The sequence below is a fragment of the Chenopodium album genome, chromosome 21 (assembly GCF_948465745.1).
Source record: "Chenopodium album chromosome 21, dcCheAlbu1.1, whole genome shotgun sequence".
Lineage (NCBI taxonomy): Eukaryota > Viridiplantae > Streptophyta > Magnoliopsida > Caryophyllales > Amaranthaceae > Chenopodium > Chenopodium album.
Genome location: NC_137854.1, coordinates 35,199,569 through 35,215,580, shown reverse-complemented (window position 1 = coordinate 35,215,580; position 16,012 = coordinate 35,199,569). Strand labels below are relative to the sequence as shown.

The 16,012-nt window shown below is 34.3% G+C and overlaps 2 protein-coding genes and 1 long non-coding RNA gene across 5 annotated transcripts; 2 read left to right on the top strand and 1 right to left on the bottom strand.

Moving 5' to 3' along the window:
- Positions 1 to 75: 75 nt before the first annotated feature.
- On the top strand, positions 76 to 3,193 carry LOC145601266 (uncharacterized). 2 transcript variants are annotated; one of them, XM_081657249.1, is made up of 7 exons: positions 76 to 545; positions 648 to 728; positions 891 to 1,064; positions 1,338 to 1,508; positions 1,819 to 2,031; positions 2,113 to 2,201; positions 2,281 to 3,193. In XM_081657249.1, exons 1-7 carry the CDS (start codon positions 446 to 448, stop codon positions 2,986 to 2,988), a joined length of 1,536 nt encoding a protein of 511 aa, XP_081513375.1. In that variant the 5' UTR covers positions 76 to 445; the 3' UTR covers positions 2,989 to 3,193. The 2 variants fall into 2 exon arrangements, with proteins under 2 accessions (XP_081513375.1, XP_081513374.1); XM_081657248.1 differs by having other exon boundaries at positions 77 to 545; positions 888 to 1,064.
- Positions 3,194 to 10,256: 7,063 nt separating this feature from the next.
- On the top strand, positions 10,257 to 11,363 carry LOC145600151 (uncharacterized). Its single transcript, XR_014104250.1, has 3 exons — positions 10,257 to 10,723; positions 10,938 to 11,075; positions 11,178 to 11,363. It is a non-coding gene; the product is annotated as an uncharacterized LOC145600151 (long non-coding RNA).
- A 374-nt stretch (positions 11,364 to 11,737) lies between these two features.
- Positions 11,738 to 15,424, bottom strand: LOC145602326 (uncharacterized). Of its 2 annotated transcripts, none has more exons than XM_081658514.1 (6): positions 15,249 to 15,424; positions 14,962 to 15,132; positions 14,306 to 14,479; positions 13,415 to 13,606; positions 12,660 to 12,760; positions 11,738 to 12,579 (listed from the first exon to the last, which is right to left on the bottom strand). In XM_081658514.1, the coding sequence occupies exons 1-6, from the start codon at positions 15,307 to 15,309 to the stop codon at positions 12,067 to 12,069; spliced, it is 1,212 nt and encodes a 403-aa protein (XP_081514640.1). In that variant the 5' UTR covers positions 15,310 to 15,424; the 3' UTR covers positions 11,738 to 12,066. The 2 variants fall into 2 exon arrangements, with proteins under 2 accessions (XP_081514640.1, XP_081514641.1); XM_081658515.1 differs by having other exon boundaries at positions 12,341 to 12,583.
- Between the last annotated feature and the right edge of the window lie 588 nt (positions 15,425 to 16,012).

Below are 16,012 nucleotides of genomic sequence, written 5' to 3'. Positions count from 1 at the left end.
TACAACTTTATTTAGGCGGTGGCTTACCTCACTACACACATTCAAAGATTTACACAACACATTGAAACACTCTCTTCTTTCTCTCTCTCTTTCCTTGATTTGCTGTTGAAAACATCCCCTTCAATAATCTCACCAGTTGTACTAATTCCTTCATTTATTAACCCAGATTTCAGATTCTTCTTCATTTACACTGTTTTACACTCTCTTCCCCACTCACTCTTTCACTCACCTTTTTCCCTTTTCTCTCTATCTTTTTCTTCAATTGTCTCTTTCCTCTTCTCAAAAAGCAAATCAAAAAAGCTAAAAAAACTTAATTTAATCCTAAAAATTCCCCTTTTTTTCACAATTTTTTGTTCACAAAACCCCTTAAATCATCTTCACTTTCTCTCACTAGGGTTTTTACTGATAATGCAAACCTCTTGAAAAATCAACAGCAAAAAAAGAAATGGTGTTTTTGATGGGTAGGAAATCTTTGGTTCTTTTTCTCTCATTTTTGCTCCTTTTTTCTGGGTTTTCTTCAGTTTCTGCTTCTACCCCACCTGCAAGTAAGTAATCCCACCTCAAAATTACTTTAATTTCTTCACATTACTATTTTTCTGCTGATTTTTTTTTGTAATTTTCCTCTAATTTGTTGATTTATTTTGCAGAAATAGTTAGTGGGTTCATCTCAAATTCTTTAGCTAGATTGATGAAATGGGTGTGGTCACTCAAAGCTACCACCAAAACAGGTATAATTATTATAATAATAATTTTTTAATTTTTTTTGTTTTATGTTTTTGAGATCTTAATCATTTTTCATTTTTTTTTTTTTTTTTTTAAAATTTGAGTGTTTTGAGAAAAATGTGGGTTATATTATATTGATTTAAGTCTTGTGATGATGATTTCAGCAGTTTCTGGGCGTTCAATGATGAAATTTGAAAGTGGGTATTTAGTTGAGACTGTATTTGATGGAAGTAAGCTTGGAATTGAGCCTTATTCTGTTGAAGTTTTACCCAGTGGAGAGCTTCTTATTGTGGATTCTGCTAATAGCAATCTTTACAGGATCTCTTCTGCACTTTCTCTTTGTAAGTGTGCTTAATTAGGAGTATTAGATTCATGGTATTAGTGTGTTTGCTAGCTGAGGGCTCGTTTGGTATCACTGTCAGTTTTCGGGATCGAATTTAATTGCAATTGTATTATTAACTTTCTTTGGATGCTAATTTTGATTCTTATTTATGTGATGCTTAAATTTGTCTATCCTTATGTAGTAAATGGTATATTTGTGTGCACATGTGCATGTGCATTGTTTATTTGGGTGGATTCTGAGTGTGATTTATGGTGATAATGCAATAATGCAGACAGTAGACCTAAGCTGGTTGCTGGATCACCTGAAGGATACTCTGGACATGTTGATGGGAAGTACAGGGAAGCGAGGTTGAACCATCCGAAAGGTGTTGCTGTTGATGACAGGGGGAATATTTATGTCGCGGATACTATGAATATGGCAATCAGGAAGATCAGTGATACAGGTATTTCGGAGACTTGTGTATGCTACATTGAGTAGATAATTGCCAAATTGTCGATTGAGGATATGAAAGACACATTGGAATTAGAATGGAACTATAATTCGTGTGATTGAACTCCTTTGCATTCGGATATAGTCTTGTATGAAGCTGATAATATGATGGTAGATTGAAGAAGTGATATTAGTAAAATGTCCTGATTTATTAGTAGAATGTGATATTTTTCAATCCTGTTTCTACTGAATGATTATGAAGTGAACTCAAAGCTGACTTGTTAAGTGCAGAGTATCTAGACTAATCGTGCTGTTTGTTTCAGGAGTCACAACAATTGCTGGTGGGAAATGGAGTAACAGAGGTGGTCATGTTGATGGACCGAGTGATGAAGCAAAGTTCTCCAATGACTTTGATGTTGTCTATGTTGGAAGCAGCTGTTCCTTGCTGGTCATTGATAGGGGAAATCGGGCGATCAGGGAAATTCATCTCCATTTTGATGACTGTGCTTATCAATATGAAAGCAGCTTCCCTCTTGGTAAGCTAAAGAAGATTTTATAATCTACTTAATCTGTCTGGTGACATTGCTTTGGCTTATTCTTTCCTGTCATCATTACAGGAATTGCTGTACTTCTTGCTGCTGGATTTTTCGGCTACATGCTGGCCCTATTGCAGCGGCGAGTTGGTTCTATTGTGTCTTCTCAGAATGTAAGAATTGCCTTCTCTTAAATTGCCATTTTGAGTGTAAAAATGCTATGCAGTATATGACTTGTTAACTATATCGCAGGATGCAAAAATAACAGAAAACACTTCATCTAGTCCATACCAGAAGCCTCTTAAATCTGTGAGGCCCCCATTGATCCCTACAGAAGATGATACAGAGAAGCAGGAAGAAGGGTTTTTCGGATCACTTGGGAAGTTGCTTGCCAATGCTGGGACAACAGGCATGGAAATAATCGGTGGCATGATTCCAGGTTATAAAAAAAAGCCAGCGGTGTATCAATACAGGAATCAAGGACCGTATCATCAAACCAATAATTGGCAGTCACCAGAGAGTTTTGAGATACCCAAAGAAGAGGAGCCTCCTTCAATTGAAACTAGAGCACCCACCCCAAAGAAAACCTACGCCTTCATGTCTAAGGATGCAGAAAAAATGCAGCAACAGCTGAGACAAAGCCGAGTTTTCTACAGTGGTTGGGACACGGAATTTCAGCAACAGCAACAGCAACTACAGCAGCAGCAGCAGCAGCAACAGCTGCAACAGCTGCAACAGAAACATGAGAAACATCAGTACCGCCATCAGCATCACTCATCTATCCCTCAGACTTACTATGAGCAAAGCTGCGAGAAAACAAACGAGATTGTGTTTGGGGCAGTCCAGGAGGAGGGACGACGTGAATCAGTTATTAGGCCTACTGATTATGCTATGGATGCATTCAATCAGCAAAATATTCGGTTCAGAGCAGGGTACGCCCGCAGCTTGTCTTATACATAAGTTAGATCTTCGATTTGTTGGCACATATATGTCTTACCTATTATCATTCCTTCAAAAACATAGTGATCGGTAATTCGGTATGGTGATCCCTTTTTGAAGTAGGAGTATTGGGGGGGTATATCTCATTTGGTGATTGTTACACTGTTAACTTATCAAAGCCTTTTATTTGAGAAATGGCATCCCCTATATATTGAAGTTAGTATTATATTGTTCATTTTCTCAAAGTGCTTTTCATCTCTTAGTTTTTGATAATCTTTGATCCCAAGTACATGGAAACTCTAAAATCCCATAAATGTGAGGGATGACCATCCCCAATCCCCAAATCCCAAGTACACATTTTGTCACCATTTTTTGTTGCTCATTATGTTCATAGTGTACATGAAAATTCAAAACTAATGTACAAACTCATTAATTCAACTTTCTTTATTCTCACTTCACACACAATATTGGTGCAATTATTATGGTTGTATACTTGTATTTCGTATTCTCCTTATCGCTTCATTCTTTTCACCGGTATTTCCCTTATCTGAACTTACTGAAACAAACAAGGTTTTCTTATACCTTTCCTTAAAGTCTGAAAATAGTGTTTCGACTTTCGAGCTCTGTTTTCTTGTACAGCACAGAACTCGATGTGATCAATCATTGTCTTGTTTAACCTTGCCATCATGCTGATCCAAAAACAACACATACACACAGACAAACATACATACATACATACATACATTAATACTCCTCTGTCCCAGTTTACTTGCAACATTTTGACTGGACACGCTTGCCGATGCACATGTTTGACCGTTGATATCTTTTATTATATATTTATATAAGTTATAAAAAGTTTATATTAAGAAACTATACATTAAAATAGACCCAACAATATCTTACATGATTACATTGACTTTCATATAATAGTTAAAAAAGATGGTCAAAGGGAGATGTGTGAATAGTGCAAAAAGTCAAACCGTTGCAAGTAATTTGGGACGGAAGGAGTACATTATTACATACAATATGCATACATTCTTTAACATAACAAGAAGCCAAATATACTTGGCAAGTTGCTAGAATATAATTGGACTATTAGTCACAATAGCATGGTACTTGCTTTGGTGGAAATTTAAAAATCCAGATTCCCGGGGAAAACCATAGTAGCAGCCAAGCAGAATTAACATTGTTTATGAAGAAACAAAAGAGTGTCAGATTTGAGTGCATTCTTGTCGCAAGAATATGTGCTGACTGCTCAGAAATTTCATCAGTTTCTCACTGTCAGATGCTGCAGTCTTATGAAAAACATACTTCCTCGCCACCCAGAAAGGGTAGGCCATTATGCATGTGTTTTATTATTTTTATTTTTTCCTGCTTATCAATTTCTATAATGGGTTTGTTCAAAGTGTTAATTAGTTGGGTTTTGAATGTGAAACTATGGACGGGCAACTTGTAGGTTATGTGGGTCTAGGAGATGCGTACACGCGACAAGTTCTTGGGATTGGATTGGGAAAATTTAACATGTCCTAAGATGAACGTTACTTATCGAAAAGTTACTATGATCGATCCAACCCTGGAGATTGAATTATCATGATGTTTGTTAAATGTTGAGGGAGGATTATTCGAAATTTTGTCCAATCACATCGAGTGATTTATCATTGATTTTGAATTAGTTCCTGAATTTTTTACCTCAAGGGATAAATCAATGATTTTGTTTGGTTCCACTAGAAGAGTTTTCTTCATTGAATTTCCAACATATTATTCTTATTAAATGTCCAATATATATGTACAAATGTGATATAGCTTCACTAGCTTATGTGCCCTAGTCGATTGTAAGTTGTATCAAGATTCGCGTTCAATATCTACTTGTAACTGCTGGCATCACATCTCATAAAAAATAAACCATGTAGTTTGGGCAACAAAAACAAATCATTGTTGGTAGTAAATTTCCTATTAGAATGTTTCGACAATATATGAAAAATGATAAGGAATATATGAATTATGATGCCCTAATATAAGAGTACAAGACCTAAAATTACAAATATAATATTAAATTAAATATTACTCGTAATTATACATGACTTTGACATGTATATCTAAATTTATTCTAATGTAATAAATTTATTAAATTATATTATTTATTAACAATGCTAAGAGCTTTATTATCCTTAGATTATTATGTGAATGTCTTACTTGTATTAGACTTCGCTACAAGATTTCTTCAAAAAAATAAATAAATAAATAAATAAATAAAATAAATAAATAAAAGACTTTGCTAAAAGATAATTTGGATTCCAGTAGATTTTTGTAGATAAATATTGAGACTACACATTGTTTATTATAACTAGGAAAGTTTTTCTTGATACAAATTGTAATAAAGGAAAGTTAATTTAGTAAGAAGTATTTCTTCAAATAAAAAAAACATCTAATATTTCCAAAATTAATTAGCTAAAGAAAGTTTTTATTACCCATGCAATACTAAGGAGTACGCTCACAAGTCATGTTTGCCGCCTTATAGATTCATATCTTAGGTTTAAATTAGGAAATTTTTATGCTTGTTAACCAAGCTCTCTTTCCTATATATATTGCCTCGATTATCAATGAAAAACATAACCAAGCTAAGAAAGAAAATCCGTCCTTAGACCTTAAACACTAAACCATACCCGTAAACGAGATCGAAAAAGATGGCTGCTGTTGAGCCTGCTCCTCTGTCAACTCAAAACTTTGGAGAGGTTTTCTGTACTCCCAACACATGGTTTGTTGATGATACTAATGTCCAATGTGTCACGAAACAGAAGACGAAACCAACCGATAATGGTGCTGTGTTGATGTTCAGCCCTTGGACCGGACTAATGTTCTTGAAGGTTATTGACACCAGTGAATTTGCTGCAGGACAGGGTCTGAATCTGCAAGCAGAGTGGAAAACAAGTGAAGAAATTGCGGCTATTGTTCGTGCTTTTTCTGTTGAAAGAAAACCGAAACAGATTATTGTAACTCGTAAAGGACTGTTGGAATCTTTGAGAGTCCAATTGCAAGATTCACCTGATATAGTCATCAGAGGCTGTGAACTGCAACTCCCTATTTACGCGTCCTTAATAACAGACAAACTCGGTAATTTGCTTGATTCTTTGAACTTGGCTACAACAGCGAAGCCACTAATGGTTTGTGTAAACATCTATGATAACTGGTTGGTTGAGGGTTGCTCTTCACACTCTGCATTCTGTCGATTTATACTGATATGTCGCGCACTTGCTGTCAACTGTCAGAAGGCGAAGATGTTACTGAACCCTGCAGACAGTGCTGCAGTCACTGAAGTACATAAATTTTGGCCTTCGCTTACTAAAGATCAGTGGTTGAATGTAGAGGTTTCTATGAAGAGTCTAATCTTTTCGGAATATGCAAAGAAAACGAACAATCTGACATCTTCCTTGATGCAGTCTCAGATTCGCGATACTCTTCTTGGGGCTCAGAACAATCCTGCAACAACACAGTAGATTGAGACTTTACAGAATTCAGATTAATTTGTTAATCTTTCCAAATTAAAGTAGTTTAATTTCTAAACTTAAGATTGTACTCGTAAATAGTCAGGCTGTATGATGATGATTTCAGACAGTATCTGAAACAAACACCATTATTTTGTTTTAAGTTCTTTATTATGTATGTATTGTTCTTGCATGGAATTAATGGTATGATGATCTTTTAATTTTTTTCATAATCTCTAATTATGTAACATAATGTATTCTTGTTATTTTATTAATTTCATTTAAGATTTTTATGATGTTCAATTCTATCATACTAATGTTAGTAATTTTATCTGCATTCTTGTTTTAATTTATGCTAAGTGCAGTTTTCTGATTATTATCACAATGCATAAATATATACGAAATATCTATTTTCTTGAAGAGAAGCAGATGAATTAGGATATGTTATTAACTATTTGCAATTGATTAGAGTCATGGCCTATTATGACATAAATCACGTAATGTTTAGCTTTCCTTTTAAAATGAAATTTAATTGATTAATTGAAAGCCAAAGCATTTAGGTTTCCTAAGTTAATTCGAGTTTTTTTCGTTGCCTGGTGGTCAAAGTTATGAAAGTATACTACTCCGTACAAATATTTTTCGTATTTGTTCATTTAATAAGAATAGCTTGGACTTTCTCCGTATGCTCTTCTAATTAAGCTAGTTCCTAGTGAAGACACTATCAATTTACATTTTTCCATTGATTTAATTGCATTTATCATGGTGATACGTTAGGCCTCCATATGCTCTAATCAAGCTAGTTCCTAGCGAAGAATCAATCGAATTACATTTTCGTTGATTTGCATTCATCATGCTGATACATTAAGGCTTGCTCCATATGTTTAATTTGACCAAATTTATGAAATTTGCATTCATCATGGTGATACATCCTTGCTCATAATTTCAACATTTTATTAGGAAAATTTTAGCATAGTTTTCAAATGACTGTAATTAAATTGTAGCCATTATATTAGATTAAATCTCAACCGTTCACTAAAATTTGACTTATCTAAACCTTTTATTTTACCAAATCAACTTGATATTTATAATCACCTCTTCTACTTTACCATATTACTTAACCAAAAAAAAATAAAATAATCTATACTTAGTATTTAAAAACTATAACCAAGAAACTAAGAAAGACACATGTCCTCATCCATTTTTTATTACACTTCTCTAACCATAGTGCCACATGTCATCTTACACTATTAAATTTTATTGCACCATTTTTTTTAATTCTTTCATTAAACTTATACTTAATCTTTCATACACACTTCATCTCTTCATCTTCATCTCTCCCCTTTAATTCAACCTTTTCCTATTCTCTCTTTAATTTTAGCCCTTCCACCTTCTATTTAAGCCTCTTTTTCGATTAAAGTTCCATAATTTTAATTTCTTTAATCATGTTTCCGATTACATATTATACCCTATAATGATTTACTGGTATTTCTTCACTTATCTCTCAATACAATTTTATATGAATAACCCGTGCATTGCACGGGCCAGAAGGCTAGTTAATAAATAAAACAAAAAACCTTAACTTAACTAACACATACTATAATCGCGGCAAAACAAAACCCTCAAAGAATCGGCACTAGTGTACATTAGGCAAGTTTTCTTCCAACACGTTTCTGAGTTTATCCACTTTTCTTCAATTTCTGCTCTATTCTTCGAGAATTAATCTGCTGAGCTCTTAATTCATATGTCAGTTGCATTTTCCCCTCAATTTTCTTCAATTTTGTTGTAATTTCTGTCGAAAATTTATATAATTTCGCAGAATTTATCATGTTTTAAAGCTTAATTGGTAAATTAGATGTGGTGGGATATGAAATTGTTGCGCAGTAATTCGAGAATGAATTAAGATGCTGACGAATTTGATAGTATTACCTAATATTATTTAATTTATTTTTTTGGGTGCAGATTGAGATTACTGAAGTTTATAATTTATTTCTAATTTGGTGAATTGGAAATTTGGAAGAAGGAATTTTGAGCCAAAAAGGGAGGTTTCTGGGTGATATAACGCCGGACACCCTAAATCTGTGAGTTGGAAGACATTAAATTTAACTATTAGTACCCATGTTGGATTATCGACACTTCGCCATGGAAATAATGAACAGTAAGGGCCTGTTCTCAAATAATGAACACTTAGGGCCTGTTCTCAAATAATGAACACTTAGGGCCTGTTCTCATAAGATTATTTTCAGTTTAATTTAGCGCTAATAAGTTAAGTTAAGTTCAGTTCAATTCTATTAAGTTAAGTTCAGTTCAATTCAGCTCCTAATTTCCTTCTCTTATAAAATATTCATTTCAGTTCAGTGCAGTTTAGCTCTAATAAGTTCAGTTCAATTCAGCTTATTTCAGTCAATGAGAACAGACCCTTAGACGTCATTTTGAACTTAAATTATGAAACTTGAATATGAATAATCTGCACTGCATATTGTTATCTTAGATTATACATGAATGTTTTACTTTATTGTACGTCCAACTGATTTGGTACACTAGTTAACAAAATGGTAATCCTAATAGGTTGTACGTACATTACCTATGTGTATGCTGATCGAGACCTTAATGTTTACGTATCATTGACATAGTTAGGGTTATATATCCCTCGTTCATCTGCAAATGTTAGATGTATCTCAGTTAATTGTACTCCAACTATCCATTGGTTTAGTATTTAATATGATTACGACACCATAGATTTCATGGGATTCAATGGAGCTTTTTAATGTTTGTTTTAACCCCCTTTTCCCTTACAAATAAAATGCAGGCCATTAATTCCTCCATGATATGTTGTTAGTTCTTATCAAAATAAGTTTTAAGTATCCCATAACATGCTTTCTCTAATGCTAGTTAATATTTTTTTGGTTTACTGCTCAATTTTTCTTTTGGTTTCTTCAGTCAATTTTAATCTCTGGTCTTGTTCGTTGATTCTTGCAGCAAGCAAAGATGGTAAATTCAGGTGATATGCATACAATTCTTGGAGTTTTTGGTATGATCTTCTCTTTCCTATCTTCTACATTTAATTTCGTTTCACTTTTTTCAGATTATGATATACCTCAGTACTAGGCTCACTTAGTCTGCATTTCTTTGGCTTATTTGTTTCATTGCTCTGCAACCTGCAAATTTGAAAAGCAATTTCATTTAATCTATCTCTTGTTTGCTTGGATTTTTTTTTTTTTTCTTTTCGAAGTGTTAGTTGTATCACACTTGGTTTTTCTACCTTAAATTTGCTTCATTATTGGTTAATCTTGACTATAATCAACAAGTGTTTTAATATGTTTCTTGTACTCCATATCAAATTGAATAGGTTCAATAATATTGTGGTCTGATGTCACGAAAACAGCAGTGGAACATAACTATAGCCCTATAGGCAATACTTTGGTTGTTTTTAGGTCAAGATATTGCTACATAATTGCACATTTGCACGTACTTATTGGAAAAACAGATAATCTGCTAAATACTTCACAACAACAGGTCATAGACTTATAAGTGTGAATGAATAACTCGGGATGACAAGAGTGTTGATCTTGCAAGAAGAAAGGTCACTTGAGTTTTGAGTGCCCATAAAAGAGGTGTACTAATTCACTTTCTTTATACATTTTACTTTTGCAGGCAATGTCACTTCTTTTCTCGTGTTCATCTCGCCGTTGTATGTCTTTTATTTTTTTTCATTGATGAACTGGCTTTGATTATCTTGCATTGCTTGTTTTTTAGGGTCATATTGGATGTAACCAACTATTCTTATATTAAAATTTTTAGGCCTGGAATTTGGGGAACTTGGAAGAATAAAGAAGAGCTGATCATATATGAGTGTCACACTCCTGCTTTTAGTGTAGTCTGGTGTATCATGTGGGTGCTCTATTCGATGCCGTTTGTGCACCCACACAGCATTCTCGTTACCACCAGCAAAATTATTGGGGTGTTTATATATATAATCTACCATATCATGTTCTTTCTAATCTTCAAGCCGGCAAGGGTAAGATGATGAGAACCCACTAAATCAATATTATTATTTATTCGATTAAGGTGCATTGCTAGCTAGCAAAGCTTGCTGATCCCAGGTTTTGCCATCAGAGGTCAATGGTGGCAGAATACATCGCGGAGTTTTTTTTCTGGCTGGCTTGACATGGATCACACTTGAAGCATTCGATAACCATTCTACGAGGTCTGGCTTTGTTGGCTTCTTTTGTGATCTCTTTGGGATCATAGACTCTTCTTTGGATCTAGCCTGCACGGTATGTATGTATCTCACTTCTCAACATGTTAATGTACATATACTACCTCCGTTAAATATTAGTTGCAACTTTGAAATATTTTATATCTCACAAAATAATAATAACCCCAACCAATAATTAACGGAGGTAGTATATAAAACCCCGGAATTAATAGTGAAATTGTCCCTTTATAAGTATTAGATTATAAACATCCTTTTGGACAACGAACTAGCAGGTTAAGCTAATTAGAATGAAGCATGTAGAATCAGGAAGTAAGACACATATATGGCTAATGCTTCACTTCCTGTTTCGTTTTCTCAATGGAGTTGTCTGGAGTGCATATGCCTTGATCAAATTTGATATTTACATTCTGGTAAGTAATTTATTCTTAGGTTTATCAATTGGGTGCATTTGTACGTACAACATGATTAAATACTAATCCTTTCTCTCACTTTTGCATGCTCGCGGTACACAGATTGACAATGCCGTTGGCGCGGCGGTTGGTTTTATCCAGCTTCTTTTGTTCGCTGGCTACTACTGTGTTGATAGATTTAGGACCATTAAGCTTAGTCCAATAGATGATTGTTAGTTGTTGATTTGGTTAAAGACTTGAAGATCGATTAAGACAGTGTGCTTTTAGAAATTTTAATTTAATTTTTTTTTTGAGGGGAACTTTAATTTAATGTAACTATGTAAGTGTACATAAATTTTAATTTAATTCAAGTGTACACAAAAATAAAACAACATGTTTTCCTTGCTACGTACTTTTCCAATATACAACCTAAGCAAAACACTCACGACACGAATGTTGAAACATGATTGATAAAGTGTTAATGCTCATAATAGGGAGATGATAGATAAAGAGTACGAATATTTTTTTTTTAACACAACAAGGTATCGGACATTACTAATAACAGCCCTTTAGAAAAGGTCCAAATTACATTAGTATCATGAGAATTGGTGCAAAAGTAGATGCTAAGAGCAAAATAACCAACAAGCATAAGAGTCTTATACTGCGTAGTGTAGCGAGCAAAAGTAGATGCTAAGAGCAAAGTAACTAACAAGCATAAAAGTCTTATACAGCGTAGTGCAGCGAGCAAAAGTAGATGCTAAGAGAAAAATAGCCAACAAGTATAAGAGGTTATAATAGTCATTAAGGTGCATATATAATCTCAAATCCCAATAGATTTTGAGAATAATAAAAATATGTTGATTGGAATCACTGCAGCACAAAATCAAGAACAGCTAAACTTCAGCAATCAGCAGTATCCTTACTTGATGGACCATATATAGGCCCATCGTCATTTGAAGGAGCAAACGAAACACAGACATTAAGTTATTTACAGCAGCAAAGTTAAAGTAGTTCATCTCCTCCTGACTACAGTAGAGACCCCGAGGAAGGTTTCCTCAAGTACAGCCGGTGCATCCACATTGAAGCTTTCTATATTAGCTTTGATCAGATTATCGATCTTCCCATGACAGCGATCATCTGTCTCCACTACATCTTTGTGCTTCAATATGCTATTAAACATGTTGGATGATCCCGAGTCTCCATCAAAAGTGGTTAGACACTTCAACTGGTCAGCATATTTTTGAGAGAGAAGACACTCTGAATTACCCAAGTTGTCAGAATCTAAAAGAGAAACATACTCCTTACATACAATACTAGAAGTAGAGCTAGGATAAAACTTATTTACTATGAAGCTAAACATAAGAGACAGAAGAGAGATAAAGGGCATAATCAGCTGCTTCAAAAATCTGATTGCTGGACTAGCAAGTACGCTTCTGGTGCCGAAGCAATGCATCAACGTTTGTCTCCCCAGATTCATTCGGTAAGACGTCCATGACTTGCTGCTGTTGAGGCGCTTGAATACTTCCTGTCTACAAAATACTTCTTAATAAAGGTACAAGTTCTAGCTTATGATAGAAAAATCAAACAAATAGAAATGACACTTACAGTCCGGATTATGTAAGGACGAATTGCGAAGCCAACTAACAACCCAACAAACCATGAAAAGGCGAGGGCTGCTACCCATATTGTAGTGGACCCCACAGAACCTAAAAAAATAGGGACATTATCATAAAATTTAAACAATCTGAAGCAAGAATTTTTTCAGAATCACTTGAAAGGAGCACAGGTTCAGATTCAGGTAGCTAAAAGTGGGCTGACTACAGGACAGCATCAGTCTGTCCAAAGATGCTAAAAATACTCACAAAGCTCTTCCCACCAACAATTTAACAAGAGGCACAAGAAAATAATAGGCACAATGCACAAGAAAATTGAGCTATTCCTTTTAACTTATTTGTTCATAGTGTCAAACAAGACTTCATGACTAGAATGAAATGAGCAGACACATTAAAATAAAATTTTAGAATCTCTCGTGCACAGGAATGTGAAGAGAGATAAAAAAAAAAAAAGGGGAGAGGGGGCATCCTCCCCCGCAGCCTGAAAACAGGATCCTGTCCAGGGAAAACTCTCACCCTTGCTCGTCTGTATGAAGTCCTACACAAGTTGAAAGAACTAGCACAGGATATAAGAAGATTGAGAACTATGGAGTTGTGAACAATTAAGTAATTAACCATAAGTTAAGATTATCGATGTTTCTTTTTGTGAGTGTTTGATGAGGGTGGGTGTAGAAGCTATACAAGCTTAATAAATTTGATACTCGGGGTATAACTTCACTACTTTACTCAACAGGGGATTAGAGATACCAGCTCTTGAATGAACACAATCCTCCTGCTTCAGATTGATCTGGCGGATCAATTTATTTCCATGGTCCATAACCAGCAGAGCACACATCTCAGGAACAAAGCTTAGCTCAAAATCTGGAGAAAAAGTTGCATCTTCTCCAGGTCCATCAGCACGACCAGGCTTTGTGGAACTTCCCGCAATAGTAGAGACACCTTTAGATAAGTCAACACAATTATATCAGCTTTGAGAACCTTAACTACAAATTCAAAGGGCAGTGATTGAAAGCATAATTGCATACAGAAGACATGTCTAGCAGAGCACTGAGTCTGTGATCAGTTCATCATACAACCATTAACCATCACTTTTTGATTGACTAGGAAGTCAATTCCTTGAGATAAAATGATCATATTGTCATGCCTTAGATGTCAAACTTATGTAAGGGCATCTGTGATTTTGGAAAATTTTGAAATGAGCACGAAGTAACTGCACACAGACACAAGGCTAACTCAGAAATGTTTAGTATCCATTCTTGATCTATGTGTCAAATTTAGCATTTGTTATACCAATTTTCACAAGCAAACATTTCTACTTCAACAAATATACCCCTTGAGATTTAGAACATGACATATTGACAATAAAATGCCCATCTTACCTTACTTCCAATTGTCTTCCATTAATATAATGTTAGTTGTGATCTCCATAATTTGTAGTTACATACAACTTTCTGCAAAAATAAAATTTCCTGGCTTGCAATGATAAAAAGCTTATTCAACATTTCTATCACATCCATTTTATTTGGGAGTAATCTTACTGAATCAAGAAAGTGTTCAACAATCATACTGCTACATACTTCAAATAAATAATGTGAACGTCGATGATCAAAACAATAATTAAGGACAAATATAATGAACCTGAAGGACTAATCTTTCGAACGACATGATTGCTTCTATCAGCAACATATACATTCTCGTTGAAATCCATAGCAAAGCTTCTAGGTTTGTTAAACATAGCTGAACTAGCATCACCATCAGTGTACTTTTGCTCCCCATTTAGCCCATTTCCGGAAAACCTCTTCACCAAACTCTCTAAAATAAACAGATATAAAAAAAACCAAGAAAAGTTAACATAAAAGGGATTCCACCAACAAGAGCATCAAAGCTCCTGAACTATGTTACTTCGACTCGAATTCATGTACAGAATACCCATTAGTCCATTAACCAGCAAGAAGATTTTACAAGGTGTTAAACTTGGGCATTTTTAGAAAAACCATCAAATTTATGAACTGAAAAATAGTTGGAAACATTACAAATTTGTGAGCAGGAAATGAACATAAAATTCTAATCATATTTAACCATATGAGCAGAATTTAGAAGGAACAAAATCATCAAAACAAATTCTCCAATGCACAACTTTGATCATCAATATCATTTTAATCGGCCAAGAAGATAACAATTCTCACTTTAACAAAATTAACAATACCCATCATTTATACCAACATTTCATTAACAAAAAAATCCAAAAAATTGAAAATTATATAAAAGAAATTTTAAAAACAAAAAAGAATTACCTTGGGAAAGTGGAAGAGAGAGAGTGTAAAAAACACTGTTAGATGAATCAAGAAGTAAGAGATCATGGAATCCTGGGCGAGATGAAACTGAGTAAGGATTAATATCGAGTTTGTTGCCATCAAAAACTGTTGTCACTGTGTACCCATCTTCATAAATCACCTCTGAAAACCCTGGAATACAAAAAAAATTCAGAAAATTTTAAATTACAGTATAATTAAACTAACAATAGATAGTTAAAAAAAAAAAAAAAAAAGAGGTTTAATTTTTAATTACATAATTATACTACCATGAAAGATGAGTAGGTTAATCAGGGTAAAGAAGATGGCAAGTTGAGGAAGAAGACCCATCTCAATTTCACGGAAAATCAAAAAACGAATGAATTGAAAATGAAGAAAAATAAAAACTTCATATGGGAGAGTACATGGGGTGTTGAAGTATATCCCACCAAGTAACACATGTAAGAGTCCCACATTGGTTGAAGAAGAGAGAGTTAAACACTTTATAAGGCTAAGGGGCTACTCCTCTTATTGCCATATGGTTTTGGGATGGAACCTCCTTTGATCTTGTGAAGTGAACTCTCTCTTGGTTTGCGGGTGCGGCCCAGGCCCGCGTTTATCATGGGGCTAGTAAAAAAAAAGAAGCTCCGGTTTGCTCTTTGAAAAACGATTTTTTTTTTTTTTTTTGGTTAGGGATAGCTTAAGTGGTTGCTACTTCCTTTCCATCTTGGAATCGTTTCTCGTCAATCACCACTATCCTTGTGACTCTCTAAACATCAAAAAAAAAAAAAAAACAAAACTATTAACGATATTGTCATTATTCTACTACGTACTTCTTTTATATACTCAGCATTATATATATACTACCGTACGTACTAGTACTTTATAGACCTCAACCGATATGGTTTTTTTTTTTGTCTAGTATTAGCGAGCCAAAAACGAAAAGTGCCCTTACTTGATATGATTTGAATCCCGGACCTTTCCTTAGAAAAAGAAAAAAAAAAACTTTGAATCCCGAACCTTTAAAATCTAAGGTAAAAAACTTATCATGTGA

Coding starts and splice junctions, on each gene's coding strand:
- LOC145601266 (XM_081657248.1), top strand. CDS start 446: ATGGTGTTTTTGATGGGTAGGAAATCTTTGGTTCTTTTTCTCTCATTT. Junction 546..647: donor TGCTTCTACCCCACCTGCAA/GTAAGTAATCCC, acceptor TTTATTTTGCAG/AAATAGTTAGTGGGTTCATC. Junction 2,202..2,280: donor CTATTGTGTCTTCTCAGAAT/GTAAGAATTGCC, acceptor ACTATATCGCAG/GATGCAAAAATAACAGAAAA.
- LOC145602326 (XM_081658514.1), bottom strand. CDS start 15,309: ATGGGTCTTCTTCCTCAACTTGCCATCTTCTTTACCCTGATTAACCTA. Junction 15,133..15,248: donor TAACCTACTCATCTTTCATG/GTAGTATAATTA, acceptor TTTGTATTCCAG/GGTTTTCAGAGGTGATTTAT. Junction 13,607..14,305: donor TCGAAAGATTAGTCCTTCAG/GTTCATTATATT, acceptor ACTTATCTAAAG/GTGTCTCTACTATTGCGGGA.